This window comes from Aethina tumida, chromosome 4 (assembly GCF_024364675.1).
Source record: "Aethina tumida isolate Nest 87 chromosome 4, icAetTumi1.1, whole genome shotgun sequence".
Taxonomy (NCBI): domain Eukaryota; kingdom Metazoa; phylum Arthropoda; class Insecta; order Coleoptera; family Nitidulidae; genus Aethina; species Aethina tumida.
Window position 1 is genome coordinate 27,425,787 of NC_065438.1, and position 20,361 is coordinate 27,446,147.

A 20,361-nucleotide genomic window follows, 5' to 3' on the forward strand; every position below is an offset into this window, starting at 1 on the left:
TTCTGTATTTATCTACGTCGCGTCTGCATAATCTGATTTACATTATTACAAAATCATCGTCGTTTAATCTATAATTTAATTTATTCTATTTATACTTTTGTTAACAATGTTATTATTTATTTAATATTTTATGTATTACTTAATTTTGAAAATGAGTTCCTTTAGTTTTCGTTATTAGTTAAATCTAGTAGAGCAAATGCGTTTTAAGTTGCTTGTTATTTAGAGAAATGAAATGAAGACAAAATGATAAAATTGTGCAGGAAAAAGATATATAAACTGTTAACGTTTAATAATATCCAAAGAAAAATGTATAACTGCATACCATTGATTATTATTAATATTTATAAACAAATTACATTGTTTATTGGTACAAAAGACCCCCGTTATAATAAAGACGAGGAATCAAGTATGTTGTATATTGACTGTTTAACAAAATTTGAATAAAATTTAATATAAAAATGTTTTTATGTATTTTATGTAACAAATAATACCAAATACTCAATATTGTTGTTTAATTTAAGTCAGTTGTTAATAAATATTTTTATACTTTGAACTGTTTTATTTTTTATTAATATACAAGTTTAATGTTCAATATTCTATTTTACTGACAATTTTGTGCAAATACTACCAATAGGAAATAAATTCCATAAACTAAAGGATAACAATTTACATTACTAATAAGAGCATGAAGCTTATTATATGATTTTCTGAAACATTTATCGACCCATGTCCCTCCTTAATAATTTTGGTAATGGTTTTCTTTTAATATGATTTAATCCTAAAATGTAAAATATTAGAATATTAATAGAAGATTATATAATAGAATTTCATACGTTTATAAATAATTTTAAAGAAATTATATGACATATAGAAATTAGTCATAACTAAAAATTAGATACATATTATTTTTTTATATAATTTTTAATATTTATATTCAAATATTATTCATGAAATTCTTAGATATCGAAATGAATATTTATTTACCACATGTATTTTTAAACATATTCATTTATTTTAAATAAATATTTTATTTTGTACCTGCTTAATATAATAAATAAATAAATTAATTTTTTAATTGAATTTTAATTTAAAAAAATATATTTAAAAAGTATTATTTGTTTTTGACATATTTTTAATATTCAAATATTACTTATGAAATTCTTTGCCGGAAAAGAATATTTATTTATTTCATGTATTTGTGAGCATATAAATTTATTATATATATTTTTTATTTCACAGCTGTTAAATAAAATGAATAAATTAATTATTAATTTAATAATTAATCATTAATTTATTACGTTTTATATTATTTCTTATATAAATAATTAAAAAAAAATGGTTATAAAAATGGACCGTTACAAAAAGTTATACAGTTATTATTTTTTGTATGTTTTTAATTATTTATATATTTATATTTAAATATTATATTATTTGCAATCAGTTCAAATAATAGTTATTGTGGGATTCCCATAATTTGAATAGTTATTATTTCTACGTCCGTTTTACCTTAACGAAAATCTAGAAAAATGTGACGCATACAGTTTCTGTTTTTTATTTTACCCAATATGTGAAGTAAAACTTTAGATTATAGTATAGACTGAAGATATATACAAGTACTTTAAAATAATGCGCAGTTCGTATACCTGGTTGCATAACGCTTTTTATTGTTTAAATAGTCCAGAGATATTGTCTTGGAATTATTCAATAATAAATTTTGGAAATTATTTGACTGTAATCGGAAGAAATATTTGTATTAACAAGTATTAAAATAAAACTGAATAAAATTCGTTTGAGTGGGAGTATTCATAACTAACTAAATCCAGATATTCTCAAACATATTATTTAATCATAGTATTTTTATTTATAGGTCTTTACGTTAGTACGTTTCATAAATATATCAACTATTGTATTATTTTTATATTTTAAAAATAGGACTAAATTTATTTTTGCCTGTTGGCCAGCATGTCAATAATCTGTAATGGTTAGTCTGTTATTGGCTGCATTGTCCAAAACAACTAACTTCAGGCATGTCTTATCAGTCAAAGTTATTTATGGAAAAATATATGTAATAATAATTTGTGTAATGCTGGGTATTTAACGAGTGACCCCTCTAATCAGTCCTTGATCTTTTCGGTGGTGATAACGGAAACTCATGTTGTAAATTAACGAAACGGTTGTTCTAACGTAGTGTATTGTTTGGCAAATAATTCGAAAAAATCGTGTCAACATAAGAAATGCATCAAATTCAACATGTTCCAAGGATCGAAAAGCCCGAAAAAGAGTCTATCCATTCAGGACAGTTTATGGTGTCACATTTCGAAGCGGAGGAACAGGACGACGAGGACAATGTGGCCGTTCCAATACCAGAGGTTACTGGGGACCTAAAATCAGTTGTCCCCGTCAAAAGGATATCGGGGATGCTTGAATATGTGAAGAACGAATATAATCAACAACAACTGTCCATAGACACCAGCCTATCCAAGCTCTTCCAGTGCATGTCATTGGCTTACAGGTAATGTTTTCATTTATAAATCATGTGTAGTTTGCTTTTAAATACGTGGTTTGCTTTGAAATTTCCTTATTAACGCACTATTTATGTTTACAAGTACTCTCCTGATACCATGTGCATGTCACATAAATACTGTATTGAAACATCCATCTAATTGTAAGTCTGGTACTGAAGACATTTGAACAGTCCATTATTAATCTTTTCTTTATGTATTGACCTTTGGAAATAGATACTTTCATTATGTGTAATGTTGCCAATATTGTTACAGTTTAAGTAAACAAGTAACATACTAAACAATTACTACTAATTTAAACATGGAAATGTCTAATTACCTCGTTCAAATTAAATTATCATAATTTGTATTTTAATTTATTCAAATTTAATATGTCAGCATTGCTGTGACAGCTCTTGATTTTAGTAAGAAATTCCGAGCTAATTGACTAGTGAAGTTGTCTGTTTATAAAATCAAATTTAATTATATTATTGATTATTGTTTCATAAATTTTAATTATCTCAGATATTAAAGTATTGTATCTTTAAATTATTTAAATTTGGTATAACTTAGCACATATTTGATGTCATTGGTAGTTAAAATATTTCTTTATTTATAACCCTAACTTTTCTTTCAATTAAATTGTTTACTAGACGTGATGATTATAAATATAACACTGTAACATTAATAGCGTATATCCAGTCCAGTAGGCGGCATAAATATAAAATGTATGTAAACATACTAAAAGTGCTATTTTAGACTTGATTAAAAATTTTAAGCAAATTATTTTGTGCAAATTTTATGTGATCTTTTACGATGCGTCTAGCACTCGGGTCTATAATTAGAGTTATATTTTGAAGAGAGAATCCAACAACAAAATTGTCAAGTGCTAAAGTCCAGTGTTGTTTATTCACATGAAAACCTTTGCCAATTGTGTGAGACTACATTAAATTAAATGGTAATATATTTATTATATATCATTAATATGAAAGATTTATTTTCTTTATGTTTTTAAATGCAACATATAAAAATAGTTTTATACATTGTATCGAAAGAGCCAAAAAATTGTGTTGTTAATTCGTTGACAATAGTATAGCAGTAATAACATTATATGAAAATAATTAAATACAAATTACGTCTATTGTTTATGTTAATGTGATTACTGCAAACATTTGCTGAATATTAATAGGGTAGTTTTATTATTTATGATATCCAAGTTTGGTTATCGAAAATTACGAAGGAAGAAGTACACACTAATTAATTACAAATAAAATAATTTATATTTAATTTCTACCTAAATTAAATCTTAAATAAAATAGATGCATAATATATAAAATTTGTTAAATAATTTATATATTACTTAAAAACAATTGTTAATATTTTCTTGGGCATCCTTTTAACGATTTATCGATAACGGTCGTTTGAAATTAAATTCTATGACTCTTTAGTTAATAATCTAAATTTGATAGAATTTAGTGACTTAAACGAGGCTTCATTTCGTTTCATAGGTTTAAATTGGATTTACATCTGAGCTTTTATTTTTTTTATTGAACAATTTCGTTGCATGTTTCGGATAATTATCATGCATAACAATCCATATAATTGTTAACCTATCGTTGGCAAATTGTTCTATTACATATTTCATGATATCTCTATACATGAAAAGGTCCATTTAACCAATAATTTTGTTTAATGGTACTATAACATAGTTTTTTATGTGTTTGTAATGTGTTTAGGGTCAAATCTGGGTGATAAATAATTAAATATTGTATTGTATTCTTTTTTTAATATCAAAGTTTTCTTTACCGAAATACATCTGTGCTAGTTTTCTTCTTTCAGTCGATGTTTGTTCTACTAAACACACTGAGATTGTATGACTCAATTAATTCATTTTTTATTTGCTTGTAAAACAAAAATAGATTTCGTTTACTGATTTTTCCAAGTTGTTTGTCTTTAAAAACAGTTGCTCATTAGAACGTTTTCTTATTATATTTTCAATTGAATATTGTTATTTATAATAACATTGAAAACCATTTCTGTTTCTTTCATTGTAAGTTATTCAGAAAAATATATAAATTCTTCTGATAATAAATTCTTATTATTAAGAGTATTGTTGAATTGAAAAAACAAATCCCTTTATGAGATATTTTCAAAATGTTTCATTTTAAATTTTGTGCTAATTTAAGGACACCACTGTATATTAATTAGATTGATCGTTAAAAATTAAATTTCTTCCGGCGCCCCCTAAAAAGCTACCTTTTGATGAAACGCATTTTAGGAGGCGTTGCAAGAAATGTAAGGACTGGTCTAATATTTATATTTTATTTATTTAGGTTATCATAAAAAGGTTGGAATACAACTGCTAGCAACCAAACATTTTCATTATTCACTTTATATGCACTGTATTAAAAAGAGTTTATTTATCTTTTATGTGCATAATATTTTTCATAAACAAAATAAATAATGTCTATTTTTATATATTAGTTTATACTTTAATAAATTTCAGTTCAAATTATTTAAAAATAAACATCAAATCATAACATGTTACATGTGTCTAGTGCGTTGTATATGAAACTATCTTCTAATATCACTATTTTTATAATGAATAAATCAATAAAAATAAATGAATGTAATAGAGAAAGTTATATGATGCGTTTGTTTTTAACGCGTCAATAGTATTAATATCCGGGTTATGTTATCTGCGCTTCTAATTTGTCCTTTTAAAAAAGAAGAAAGTAACGGAATTTTCCTCTTCTATTCAAAAACATTGAACTTAGACACGTGTATTTTTTGTTGCGATATATATTGAAATTATTTAGTTGGATATTTATCAACTCATACATGAAGTTCTGTCTGGCACTTGATTGTTTGTTTTATATTTTATATTTAATACAACTGTATCTTTATGGTAGTGAGTAATTGTTAGTAACAATATATGTTATGTAACAATTTATTGTATAACTGAAATTTGTGGAATTCACTCATTTCATATATCTTAAATGAATAGTTTAAATAAAAGATTTTTTTACTAACCGTGATTAATTTTCGTTTACTGAATTACTTTAGATAATAGTCTAATGTTAGTCTTTCATTATCTGTTTGTTATACAAATGATTTTAAAAATTTCCACAAATCAATTTGATTTAATTACTTTTATCTTTATATCTAGTCTGCGTCTAGAATGTAAACTTATTCTTTAATAATGTTTACTATTACTGTTTTTACAATAAATATATATTTCGCAATAATTATAATTGGAGGATTAGTCTTATCGTTGTTACAGTAAAAAATCGCCTGCTTTAATTTAAGGCACATAAATTTTGTTGACTTCTCTTGATATCACAGTTATATCTGATAAATATTAAATAATAATCCCAAAAAAATACGGTGATTTTATTTAAATTAATAAATCATCTTGACTCATTTTATACACATAATTAGAGTCGAAAGTCCTCAGAATTACATTCTGCGAAGAAATTTTTGACCTTTTGTCATAGTGAACACGAAAAAATCAAATTTTTATGTCATTAATTGATAATATTTATGGACATTTTAATCAGTTCGGAAATGATGAAGATATTTGAACCATAAAAATCATTTTACAAGTGACTAGGCAAAAATCAATGTGGCAACATCGTTGATATGATATGATATTTAGGTAGTCTATGATTGATGTTTTACTAATTATTTACAAATGCGATTTGACAGCGGACACATAGATGTGTTCATAAATTAGACGTGCATACTCTGTAATATAGATAAGAAAATTTTAAAAATTTTAAAAATCTAGTAGCAATAGAAATAAAAATGTAGACTTTATTAGGAAATAAATTAAAGATGTAATGGGACAAGGTTTAAACTGAAAAATGTTAGAAAATTACTATTTACTAGTTTTGTACTCGTCAAACTTTTAAGTGATGACATCAATTCCTTCAATAGGATTACTTCGATTATTGCACTTATTGAAGTGTATTAAGAGTGGGATAGAGATGAATAATTTTAATCTTAATTTTCTTGAAAACAACTAGGGTTGAAAATGCACGTTCACTTTTCTCTTGTAAAAACGATATTTTTTGTTTCGTCGAATAGAAATGACGAAAAATAGATTAAAACCAATGAATTATTTACTTAATTGTATAAAAAGTTTTACATTTTTTACCATAGGTATATGATCATTTTACTAAAACAATGTTTTGTAATGCCTTTCATACATTTTCCTTATTTAATGCAGTTACTGAGACTGAAACAAATAAAAATTTGTTTTTTATTCACGTCAACTTCTTACCTTTTTTACTTTCTCATGCTATCCTTACTGGTAATTTTACCAAATCTCCTTCATTCTTTGTCATTGAGATTAGTACTTCAATGAGCAAGATCAGAATATTATATACGTTCAATTTGGTAGGCTAGGTCAAAGTTCGAAGTGACTTCATGAATATTGCTTATCCATCTCTTATCCAAGCAAGTATGGTTGTTTTAAAATATCTCCATATAAATCTGAGCTTATTAAAAAATTAAAGAACATTAAAGAATATTTATTCAAAAACGCGCAAATTCGTAAGCTGATATACAGAGAACGAATTTGTTCAGAAATATAATGCTTTTATTTATGTTTTTTAGAAACAAGAGAGTGGATAATTATGTAAAATTGAATTGACTACGTTTAAAACTAGTAAGTGTTAATATGACCTTAAAACATATATTCTGCACTATCATCTAGATTACTTTCCTCGTAAATTAGTAGCTGAAAAGAGTGCACAAGGTGAACATTTTCACCAAAATTTAATTACTACGGAAATAAGTCCTCAGTATTATCGGAAAGCTGAAAGCTGTAAAAATTAAAAAAAAAACAACTCAATTTTCAAAGAGTGATTATTACTGACATTATATTGTTCTATAATATAAGAAATTGAAAATAAAAATCGACAAAATGTAAAAAATGAGATACATTTTACAAAATTATTTTTATAATTCTTATTATATAATTTTTAAATGCTGTTCTGAAGTCCCTCTTGTAAGAAATGTTTCAAACATAAAACATTTCTTTTGAATTGGAGGAAGAAGTCCTTGAATGATGAAAAAAAAATAATTTCTGGATGTCTCCGAAATTGCAAATTTTCCTCGAAATTTCCTGGGGTGTTAAAATGTGATGGAAAAAGTTATTAATAATAATTTTAAATCGTTTCAACCAATTCCAGAGATCATTGATAGACCATGATATACTTTTTAAATAATTGGATTCAACTGATTCATCTTCCCAAGAGATAATCCGCAGTTTCGGAAACAATTTAGTTCAAATCTCATGGTATCATAGACAATATAAAACAGATAATTTTCGGAAACTTCTCTTCTCTTTCATCTTTTAGATATTTGAGATGAAGTATTTTTCTAAGAATTGCCCCTTTAAATATTTTACATTAACATTTTGCAGATATTGTGATACAAAAATCACATTTTCGCTTTCTACGAAAAATTTGTGATTTTTTCAAAATCTGCAAACTACTGTATTATTGTTTACTTATTTTATCTCTTATCGGAGTATACTTAAGAGTGATATGAAAAATTAAAATATCTTAATACAAAGTAAACAATAGAGGCGCCCGCTCATTTTTTATTTAAATCATTATTGTACATCGTTATATATGTATATACATATATATAAATCATCATTAAAACTTTGGTTAGATTTCTATGACGGTATTCCAATATAAAAAATATTAAAAATTATAAATAATCATAATATTTTATTAATTCCACACATACTTACATTCTGTAACATTTTGTATAAAGATTTTAGTATATTTAGGTATATATGTTACTACTTTTAAAATACCCAGCATTGCATTCATCTCCTAAGTATATGAAAACACCCGCAAAATCAAAGTAAATAATTATAATGAAAGATAAATATTATGCAATAACAATTTTTATAGAAAAACTATTCAAGGACTTGCGATGTTATCTTTTGATTTTCCGTTATCAATCAAAACCGTGATTTGAAAATGGTGCGATATTTTCGCAATATTAATTATCATAAATAAATATAATAATAGTATGCAATTAACATTTAATGGCATGTTCTTTTACCTTGTTTATTAACATTGTAGATAAAAGTAGAAGATTATAGTAGGTACCGGAAAACGTAGTTTATATTTTTCACGTCTAACTATAAATTAATTTTTATTTAACAAGTAAATAATAAAAAATAATATAAAATAATAATTCTGGGTTCTTGGATGTGAATAAAGATCAATCTCAGTTTTGACCTCTTTAGAATTAAGCCGATAATTACGTAAAAATCTGGATAAAGACAATAATAAGTAATAGTCACATGAAGAATTACTGGCTTCATTTGAGTCTCAATAGCAAAATGTGACTGCGTTCTCTTGGAAGAGCAGAACGCCTCTTCCACTGACTAATTTGGTATGTTTGTTTGCAGTAGATATTGAATTGAAGGTTTGACTCACAGCTCACTATACTGTCATCAAAATGTTTCCTTGGTAAAGACTTTTTTAAGTTCACCAGGTTTACTAACTTCAATCTATTGTTCAGACTGTCAACCCATTTTTCGTCGTATGCAACGATCCGACTAATAAAAGGTTCTTTACGTTGAGACCACTCCTCACTTAATTTATACGGAATCTATTTATCCATTTTTTGATGAAACTCATTACATGAAACCTCTTTACAATTATTATTATTATTATTAAAAATGTAACGTAATAGACTCAGATACGAAATAAATCCCATTTTTGATATATGCACATAGGAAAATTATCGTAATTTTTACATTTTTAGTAAATTCTCTGTAAATAGTTTTTTAATGTATACGGATTATTTAAACCAATCGAAAGGTATTTTAAAATTAAATTCAATTGAGTCAATAAATAAGTTATTGATATTTTGGACAAAATTAAATGTAAATAACGATAACTATGTATAATATTTGGGAGTACTAATAATGGCTCTTTATGGGATATGTCTTGGGTAACATGTATGCCAACCAACATCAAAACTTGTGGATTTACAGACATTTTAGTAAGACCGCCACTATGTCAAAAAATATTAAATCACAATAAAAGAATTATTTAAATTAAGTCGATAACCAAAAACGTTAATAACTTTTTCGGATAATATAATAAAATTTATCTTACCAGTATGAAATTAAATTAATTGGTATTATTTAATTCATAGTATGCAATTTTTGTTCCAGACAAAAGCTCACATCACCCAAATGGAATCGTTTTAGAGGTATAAGACTGAGATGGAAAGACAAAATACGGTTAAACAACGTTATATGGAGATGTTGGCATATGCAATGTAAGCACCTACACATAATATGGATTTCAAATAAACAACCAAACAGATAACACATATTAACGATGTATATATTGAAGTTGCATTGTGGGACCTTCAGAAGTTTCATATTCATCAATACTTTTAGAATACTGAATATTTTGTTTCAGTAAATGTAATTAATGTTTTGTTGCAGTTATCAAAAAGGAAAACACATTAATATGCCAATTTGCATCTCCATTAGACGTTGATACGCATAATAAACCCGAGGTGAGTATTTCGAAACAATATTCACATTATTTCCTTTTCCTTTACATCTAAAACCTAATTTTTCATTATAATTAATTATGATAGTTAAATATTGTAATAGTAAATACGCCAAATTCTGCTTATACACACAAACACTGTGTTTTCTCAATTTATCATTACTCCAATGTAAATATTTAAACAACAAACAAAAACACAGTAACAATCATTAGCAAATCCGGACGAACATAATTTACAACCGAATGACGCCTTATCTAAATTCTAACCGATACTCCGCAAACAAATACGCTAGGAAATTCAAAGGATTGCCAGATCATTCTTATTTACATTCAAATCCTTCGTTACATAGATTAATTGAATAAGACGTCATTTGACTGAAACGTAAAATAATTTTTGTTTAATTATTATTGATTAACTAATCTCGGTAGGTGTGTGCAATTTTATCAGATTTTACAATCTAATTTTAAATTTATATAGTCATTTTAAATATACAACATTTTTTGTTTTAATCTAATTTAATATAATTAATTAAATTTACTCTGAACTTGGACACCAAAATAAACGACGAAATATAAGCAAACATGTTTTCTAAAATGTATTATCATTTGGTAGAAAGTAACTTAACCGACTTATTATCAAAGACAATATTTGTTTTCAGTTATTCAATATAATACTGATAGCACGTTATCAAATTTTTGAATTGTGTGTTAACGGCAAGTAATTACTTGCAATTAATTTTTACACATTCACGTGATAAATAAATACAGAAGTATTATTATACATAAAATTTACGATAACTTTTGGATCTACGTCTAGACGAACAACCAGATACACGTGTTCTAAATATTAATTACTAAATAATTATGAGTAAAATGTGACCTTTATCACTTTAATTATTAGTTTAAGTTTTTATGTAATTTACAAGCAACATGGATCAGTTAAAAATGAAAGATAAAGAACTGATGTGTTTCTTTATTTAAATGAAATATGCTTTCTCATTGCTTATTGACACACGACATTTTTAAGAGTTATATTAATCATTAAATTTAACCCGGAATTAAATTTGTTAATAACAATAGGTTATTCAACACATTTAAAATTATTGTTTTCAATGTTTAGAACATATTATAATTAATTTATTTAATTATTCTTCTTACTTCTGTTTTATTATAGTTTCAAAATCGTAATTATGAGTAATTTAAGAAGTTGAGCTATTTTGGATTATTAATTGTTTTGGCTAAGCTTAAAATTTCTAAGCCAAGATCTGAAGCGTCCTTGTTTGTTCATCTAAATTTTGACCTCCGGTGTTTATTTCTTCGTTCAAGGATTTTTGTCAAATTAACGCGTTGTCAAAATAATTATTTTAAAGTGCATTAAGTACAAAAATATCTAATCAATAATTTAATATTACTTTGGTTAGTTTTTTATCAAATGTTGGAAATTTACTGTATAAATAATTTTATTAATTTTATCAGGCTGTAGTGCTAGAAGGAAAATATTGGAAAAGAAAATTGGCAGCAGTAACAGCAGAATACAAGAAATGGCGGATGTTTTACAGGAATCATGCGTTGGGTCATGCTGCCAAAGACAGTTCAGATATGGTAACTTTTACGTTATTTTAATAAAATCCATTTTCCCTATAAATTTATTCCTTCCACAGTTAAACGACATGGAATTGCTTACATGGGACTCAAACAGTTCAGACAATATGATGATGATGGTGGATGAGGACTACATGGGTCTCATGAGCGACACACTTTTCTCCACCATCACGAATCAACCTTTTGCCTTTCCGGATTCGCGAGAGATTGGTAATACTTTACAAACATATTTTAATCTTAATGAATACACGAAACGTTTGTACAAATAAAAAAACAGTACAGTCATCGTTAAAGCACGTTTCTTTGTATTGCAGCTAGAGCGGGTCTGGCTGATTTTATTCAACCCAGTTTAGGGCCCCTGCAGCCCAATTTGGATGATTACATGGACACCATTGATCCACTACATGGTAACGTTTACATGAACTTAATTTAATTACATTATTTATATTTAATTTCCGTATTTTTATAGATTTTATGACCAACAAACTTCCTCCAGTGCCTGAAGAACAACATGAAAACTTATACAAACAAAGTAATTGGGGATACATCGGAAATGACTCTGAGGTAATAAAGATTCATGTTCACAATTTGACCAAGTAATATACCGTGTTTATCCACGGTAGGTAAATACAATTTCCCCGCCCATGGTCGAGTACCAGCAGTTGCAACCACTACAACCCCTCTCAATGGACAAACAGACCGTTCCAATTCAGGACACGAGGCAAACCACGACGCAATCCGTGACAGGATACGATAACATGCTTCTGGAGACGCCTATTGATCAGTTCGTTTCTCAGCAACAACAAATCGAACAACCCCCGTATCATTCGTCTGTGATCTCAAAAACCAAACCGTTAAAGAATGTTACAAGGGGTAAACTAGAACAGCAACAGATTTATAGCAAATCAGTCGACAGTGTTTATCAATGTTACCAGCAGTCAATGGCCCAACAATCCGCGTTGGTAATAAATGATAGAATAGGTAAGTCTAATATGAATATAATATTTGAATACACTAATTTACATATTTCAATTTCAACTTCAACTACATAAATCTTAAACAAAATAAATACGCAATATGGCAGCTCACATAAGATTCATTTCAGTGAACAAATGATTGTCAAGCATAAAAATTCATATTAGATTGTACAAAAAAAAGTTATAGTACATCTATGGTCCAAAATTTTATTTAGAGGACGATAAACGTACCATCTGACCTTTTCTATTGAGCTTATTTTCATAACACCAAAGTACCCTTCACCAAAATTCTTGGGGAAAATGAATCTTAATTGTCATATTGATCCTGGAAATTCAACTTAAATATGGTATTAATATGTCTTAAGATTAAAAAGAATTATTTGAAACATGCATACTAATAGCGTTTAACTTTTATAGCAAATGCATTGATTTTTTAACGTAATTGGGACATTTGTATTGTCGTAAAATCGCTGTTTAAAACTCACTGTAAAATCTGTACTCGACAATTCATTAAAATCATTCTTGATATAACATGAAATGATTTGAAAATCTGTCTAAAATATCCTTTTTTAATTTCTTGATAATATCCGAATTTTTTTTAGGAATTTGAAACTGTTAGACTATTTATTTCCCTTTTTCACTGGCCTTGGTAGACCTAGATTGAATAAAAATTATAGTTGCTGCTAAATTTCTATACATTCCATACATGTAAACTGTTTAGACTGATGAAAAATGGCTAAATAAAATTCACTGAAATTTCAATTATATGGGTAACATATTTCAACAGTTTCTGCTTCCTGAAAAACAAAATTTGGATATGTATTTACAGAAAGATGTAATGAAGTGGATATTTTAGAGTGACCTTCAAATCATTCATCATATATCGGGATTGAATTTGAACAATATTTGAGTACAGTTCACATATAGGCATTCCAGGGAGTTTGTAAAACATGAATATTCCAAGTACTTCAAGAAGATTAACGTATGCTAGGAATGCAATTTTCATTCATTCATTTGAAACATATTTATACTAAAATATTCAATTTCGGTATACATCTTTAAATAAAACAATTTAGATACATTTTCTGTTCGCTCATGGATTGCTTTCCAGAAAATATAAGTGTTCAAAAAGTTGAACAAGCTAAAAGGTTCCACCCGGAAATGAGTAAAATAAGAGGTATAGGAGCTTCAGCTACGAGCATTATCGCTAGTTTCTTACACGAGGTTTGAGCATCAGGAAACGTAAATGTCCAAGTGTAAGCTATTTACACATTTCAAATGGATGAAAGATATAGCATTAAATTTAAATATTGATTTTCTCTTTGGACTACCGAGGCTTAAATATTACTAATTAAATAAAGCATCAAATGTCATTAAAAATTGAGTAATAGAGTTTCTAGTATTAGAAATTATCAAAAATATGTAAAGGAAACTGTCTCTATGTTTATTTATCAATTGCATTGTTGATGATATATTGAAGTATGTTATCTGTTACTTACTAGTTTTGACTAAAACTTGAAGGCTCTTAAAAATTAAGATAATATAATAAGAGGACATGTCTGATTTTATCTGAACGTAAATTCGATATGTTAAGTTTTGTTTAAAATTAGAATGATTGATATCCACTTTTTTATTAGTAAAATAAAAATTAATTAAATAACTAATTAGGTTTTGGAATATAGTTATTAAAACGAAAAATGAGACTAAAATTATCAAAACAATAATAATTTTTGTTTGCATTTTTTGTTTCAACTGATTGGCTAAATTTTGATTATACAATGCAATTTTCAGTATTTATAGTGGTGGCCTGAGAAATATCACATATTAATGTTAATTAAGAAATGCACACCATAAATTAAATGCAATTAAAATAACATCTTACCTCTATGATTAGCTGATGATCTATCTTTCAATACCAGTGATTTTTTAACTGAAATACATTCTTGCTAGTTTCATTCATTTAGTTGATCTCTGATCGCTAGACCATGTCCAACCTTTTGGGTATCGGAATAAGCGAGTTAAGTCATCGAGTTGCCTCGAAAGAGGGTCGCTCATCTCGAAGAACAGCTACATCAAGTCAGCAGGCGCTTTTTGAAGAAGGTGAAGGAGAAAGAAGAATAGCAGCAATGGATGACCTTTTTTATTTGACTTAGGAAATAGTGAATAACTCGCATAAAATTATTATTTTTTTATTTGAAAATATCACTATACATTATCACATTGTACATTATTTATACACAAATGCAGCAGTTGATGTGGCTTTCTTTAAAGAAATGCCCTCAATTTTTTTTAGGCCATTAGACTAAGCGCTATTTTTTCGGTCATCACTGTACAACAGATGCATTTAAATAGAATATATTAGCTTATAGAACATTTTGGCGACAGGAATTGATAGAATCTAGGATGAGTTATAGATTTTATGGAAAATGTGGAGGTGTTTTATTTTACTTGAATACACTTCATAGAGTGGTAGTGGAAGGTAGAAATACCTCCGTAACTTTTTTATTAATAATTCGATTTTAATGAATAATGACTCAAAAGATAGACAATAAAAACATGCATTTATACATGCATTGCAATTTTTAATGAACCAAACTAATTAATAATCAATTCATGCAATGTGTGCTGTTTTTGTATTGCTACGATTTTAAGTAAATCGCATTTTACAATGAATAGGCTACTTCTTTAACTCAAATATACAGTGAGCCATTTCTCAGGCTACTATAGACAAATTAATAATTTTATTTTCAATTCTTCATAACTGAACAAGTAACAATATTCCTTCTTATTTTAGTGTCAATTTCGAACTCGATCGTACCTCAACAGCAGCAGCCGCAACAACAACTGTACAAGATGACCGCCACCCCGGAGCCCCCACATCAAACAACCACTACGCAGGAATCCCATCAGCAACAGCAACAATTCAAAGTGCCGGCAAATGCGCAAGACACGCGGCAGGGTTACAAGTTTTCCGCCCCAAGCTCGAATCCGAACATCAAGTTCACATCACAGGTACCGCCGCAACAGCAGCACGTCCACCACCAGAACTACACACACCCCGTCCAATACAATCCCGCCACTTCACCCTCTCATCACACTGTAAGTTCCCCAATGTAGTTGTCGGACTTCTTTTCTGTTTTTGTTTCTATAGATACGTAGAAACTTGATCACTGTGTTTTATAAGTGTTTCATGGTAAACTGTAGTTTTCTGTTCACAGAATACTGACAAAATTGAGCCCAGGAGACGTGGGGCGCCAAGAGGACGTCAGCGTTCAAGATCAAACACGAGGGAGCCAATCAAAAGACCGCCACTTATATCCGCAGTTAGCGACCCTCAGCTGATTACTCCAACTAACAGCGTGCTGTTGACTCAACTCTTGGCAAGTGAGTATATACAAAACCATCCATCCTGTGGTCCATTTTTAACAAAATTTGTTATGTATGTCATACAGATGAAGGCAAAACATGATTAGAGATTATTAAATATGTTAAATTTATATAATATGTTTTAGAATTGATTTCTATTTTGTTGTGTTTAAAGGGTTTTTTTCATTAAGTTCAAATACATTTAGTACGAAGGCGCACGAATTTTAGTCATTTAAATGAGTTTGATAAAGGGTTAATCATAAGCTTAAAATAAATAGGACTTTCGTTTGTGAAATTTACCTGTTGGATGAACTGGAGTCCGAATACTGCCTGGAATTATTTAATAAGACGTTAATCGACAAACGAATATCAAGCTTTAGAACTTAGTTCTTCACTAAAGTTCATGTTTACCATATATCTGGTGTATTGAAATTTTCTGACAGGACCCAGTTTATGCTTTTTTTCTCACTGTGACAAAGTTGTTAAAAATTGTGGTGGAATGTGAAACGGAATAAGGTAGTTTTCTGAGATATCCAGATTTTTTTGTTAAGTTTTTAAAAGATTAATGGTCAACATCATATTCCAATATTCTAATGTAAATTTATTGCCTTAGTAGCAGTATCACTGATTGAACACGTGTGGGATATGATAAACAGACTTTGAAATTCAGCTTTCCTGATATAGATAGCAGCATCAAGTAAAGGTGACATGAAATAAGTCAGGACTAAATTGGATCAATCATAAGACATCAATTAATGAGTGTCTGAATTATCATGGAGGTCCAACTCATTATTATTTTAATAAAACGAAATTGGATCAATATACTCAATGTTTTTGTCTGAATTTTTTATCATTTTCATTTTTTTACTCCAAATTATAAACAACGGTATGCATTTATTCACTAACATTTGTCCACATATTATACATACATTCTTAAGAAAAAATTTTTGTATTTGTTTCTGTTTATTTTGTGTGTTTCTGTAAAAGTTTAGATATTACAAATGGAGTGTAAGTCGAAACAAATAAAATTATCACTATATATACATTTTCACATAAAACACGTGAAGATTGAGATAACACTGAGCAATAACTTATTTTCTGTTTAAGCTCGAGACACGTCAAATCATGTATTCAACAGAAGCCACAGCACGGGTTCCGCCCAAGACATGGCCAGCCAAGTGAGGATAAAGGAAGAGAAAAGCAACACCCCTATACCAATCTTGGCCCAGCCGCAATCTCACACTCTCATAATCCAAGGAACATTAAATTCAGTTCAACCACTTTCCGCGGATCCTGTAAGTTCACTATTGAGTTTTAAAATATTTGTACTCTCTTAACATATTTTTATAGCTTGCCCTGAACACGTTCAGCAATTCGAACAGTCCTGTGATGGACGCGACGACATCCCAAAACTTGAATTCGCCGACATCATCGCAAGGTTCTATCGGATCGCCGAACAGGGACACCTCCCAACATCATCGAGATCGACGTGTAGGGCACATTCATGCTGAACAGAAACGTCGGTACAACATTAAGAACGGTTTCGACATGCTACATTCACTTATACCCCACCTCAATCAGAATCCTAACTCCAAGGTAATTATCTAGTTATTGATAACTGTAATTTTTTTACATACATGTGTCCACAGTTGAGTAAAGCTGCAATGCTTCAAAAAGGAGCCGAATACATCAGGCAACTGCGGTCCGAAAGAAATCAACTGAAAGAGGAGATGGACTCGCTCCGGCAACAGATAGAATCATTAAATGCGTCTATCAGGTATAAAATAACAATATTTTATGTTTGATTTGAAAAATGTGACGTATCTTTTTAATGTAGCAACTGCCAATCCATGCTGCCAGCAACAGGAGCGCCCGTCTCTAGGAGAAGGGATAGCAAAATGCAGGAAATGTTTGACGAGCATGTCCGTACAAGGACCATGGAAAATTGGAAATATTGGATTGTATCCTTTTTTACTAAAATTTAATAATAATTTAGATCTGACAACAACTGAATTTTCCTTAATAATAAATTTTAGTTCAGTTTAATTTTCAGACCGTTATTGAATACCTTCAATAACATCGTATCGACTTCCAGTTTGGATGACCTCTACACGTCGACTATGATATGGGTGGAACAACATTGTTCACTTGTAGATCTCAGACCAGGTATGCATTAATATATTATAAAACACGATTTATACAACATCACGGTGAAGAAAATTTTCTAAAGTTTTTCCTTAAGTAAATACTATAATATTCTTTGCACAATTTAGAAAAACAACCGTCTTTGAAATATTATGCAAATCACTTCCATATATCTCAAAAATTAATCAAGAGTACGTTTTATGAATTGTGTAACGAATATGAAAAAATAGAACGAGAAAAAGAGGAGAATCCCCTAGAATCTACACTAATTCATCATTTATTTATTGAATTCAATCATAGGAATGCGTTTTAGGATAATTCATATCAAATTTTAAACATGATTGATCGAAATATTACAGACATATAAGTAAAAAAATAATTTCTTAATCTAAAAACACCTTGGTAATATTTTATTGCATTTACAGTTGTTCTTAATTCTCTGACAAATCTTTGTACGATAACGGATGTTCTATCCGACCCGGATAAGTTACCTGAAGAAGCCAGACAAATGGTACAGAAGAAGCAGCAGCAGCAACAGAACAATCAGCAGTTAGCACAATAATTGCTCAGTGACAATTTTTATATATTGTAATTTTAAATATACAAAAGTGATAAAAAGTGCAAATCTATTTTTGTAACAAATACTTTTTGATAGACAATTAAGTTGTTATAAGATTGTTTGTTTTTGATATCTTGCCAATTTTTATTCCGCATCACGTGGATATGCATACATACAATTTCGAATTATGAAATGATCCATTGTAAATTTTAATGGAACACATGTTATATATTTTGCTCAGATTCGTGCTATAGAAGAGGAGGACTGTGTAGAGTTTTAAGAGTTGACTTACAATCTGCTATTTTCAATATTAAATCTAGTGATGGGCGAATTCGAGATGTTCAAACAATTGATTCAATTGTAAGCAATCAAGGTGTTTTTCTAATGTCCCACAGTCTGGCAGGGAAAACCATCGAAGACAATTGAAACAATCGACTAAAGCCTTTCGAAACCGCCCATCATAAATTAAATCAATCTTGTATAAAAATGACAGCTAGCTACCTAGTCTACTAACATTACATTAATTAATAATATACATTAATATTGGATAATTGTGGATTTTATTTAAAACTAATTAATCTGAGTTCTCTAAGAGAATCAGGACAAATATTTAAAATCTAAATAATGTTCTATAAAGACATGAATAACAGGAACAATCTATTTTACAGAGAATATTCTTCTATAGCACTCAATTTTTTGTACATATTTTATGCAAATACAATGCAACCACATCTCACCTGACTTTCATTCTGTGAATTACCGTATATCTAATCAATTCTTAATATCAATTAATTTATAGTATAATTGTTGTATATACTGTGAAGCCGACGTGTCATTATAATTTTTAGTAGTGCCTTAATTGCGTGGTCATTTCAATATTTATACATCTAGTGCGAGATTGAGTTTTTATAGGGTACTTATATGATTATTTGTTATGTTTAATTTTATGTAAAAGATAGTTTATGTCTGTCTATATATATACATTTTAATTGTTATTTTTTACAATAAATATTTGTTTTATTTCATCCCTTATCCAAAAAAAATTAGCACAAATAAGATCTGTAAATATAATACAACTTTTTTTATAGAAAATACACATATTGAATGTTGTTTTATTAGTATTTCCCAAACTAAAGTGTCTAATAATTCATTGAATAATTTCTGAGACATATTATTTGATCATTTTATTGACAGCAACGTTAAATGTTGCAAAATTCCAATTTATATTTATAAAACTGGCATCAGTACATATTTTTATTTATCTCTTCTTTAAATGATGTGTTTTTCAGATTTTCAGACATTTTTATTCAGCTAATTACGTAATATCAACAAATCTTTAACTCCTTTAATTTTGTTACAAACAGCAGCTTAATTTAACATTTTAACTTGGTGGTGACGTAAGTTTATCTATATATTGGTTCTAAATTGCAATTTTACATGATGTATGATTAATGTTGATTTTGACAGAGTGAAACGTATTTTTTAATTCCTATTTACACATTTCCTTTTCTGTCTTTTACATAAAATAGTAATGTGACGACAGGTTTCAGGAGCCTACCAAGTTTTCAATTCTGTAGTACAGAACAAAATGTTTTTACAGGATTTTCATTCATTGTCTACAAAAAAATATTCAAATTATGTTTTTTAAA

General features: G+C 28.3%; 1 protein-coding gene across 2 annotated transcripts; it reads left to right on the forward strand.

The window, feature by feature from the left end:
- The first annotated feature begins 2,045 nt into the window (after positions 1–2,045).
- LOC109605858 (MLX-interacting protein) lies at positions 2,046–19,721 on the forward strand. Of its 2 annotated transcripts, none has more exons than XM_049965941.1 (16): positions 2,046–2,512; positions 9,715–9,821; positions 9,994–10,067; positions 11,540–11,665; positions 11,725–11,875; positions 11,980–12,072; positions 12,135–12,229; positions 12,289–12,646; positions 15,437–15,741; positions 15,861–16,026; positions 17,116–17,303; positions 17,359–17,604; positions 17,658–17,785; positions 17,846–17,969; positions 18,045–18,174; positions 18,579–19,721. In XM_049965941.1, exons 1-16 carry the CDS (start codon positions 2,235–2,237, stop codon positions 18,713–18,715), a joined length of 2,706 nt encoding a protein of 901 aa, XP_049821898.1. In that variant the 5' UTR covers positions 2,046–2,234; the 3' UTR covers positions 18,716–19,721. The 2 variants fall into 2 exon arrangements, with proteins under 2 accessions (XP_049821898.1, XP_049821899.1); XM_049965942.1 differs by having other exon boundaries at positions 15,437–15,654.
- Positions 19,722–20,361: the final 640 nt, after the last annotated feature.

What these genes read in the sequence shown, in the direction of transcription:
- LOC109605858 (XM_049965941.1), top strand. Translation starts at nt 2,235, where the DNA reads ATGCATCAAATTCAACATGTTCCAAGGATCGAAAAGCCCGAAAAAGAG. An exon ending in TCCGGATTCGCGAGAGATTG is followed by an intron (nt 11,876 to 11,979) that starts GTAATACTTTAC and finishes TTTGTATTGCAG; the next exon opens with CTAGAGCGGGTCTGGCTGAT. An exon ending in ACTTGTAGATCTCAGACCAG is followed by an intron (nt 18,175 to 18,578) that starts GTATGCATTAAT and finishes TTGCATTTACAG; the next exon opens with TTGTTCTTAATTCTCTGACA.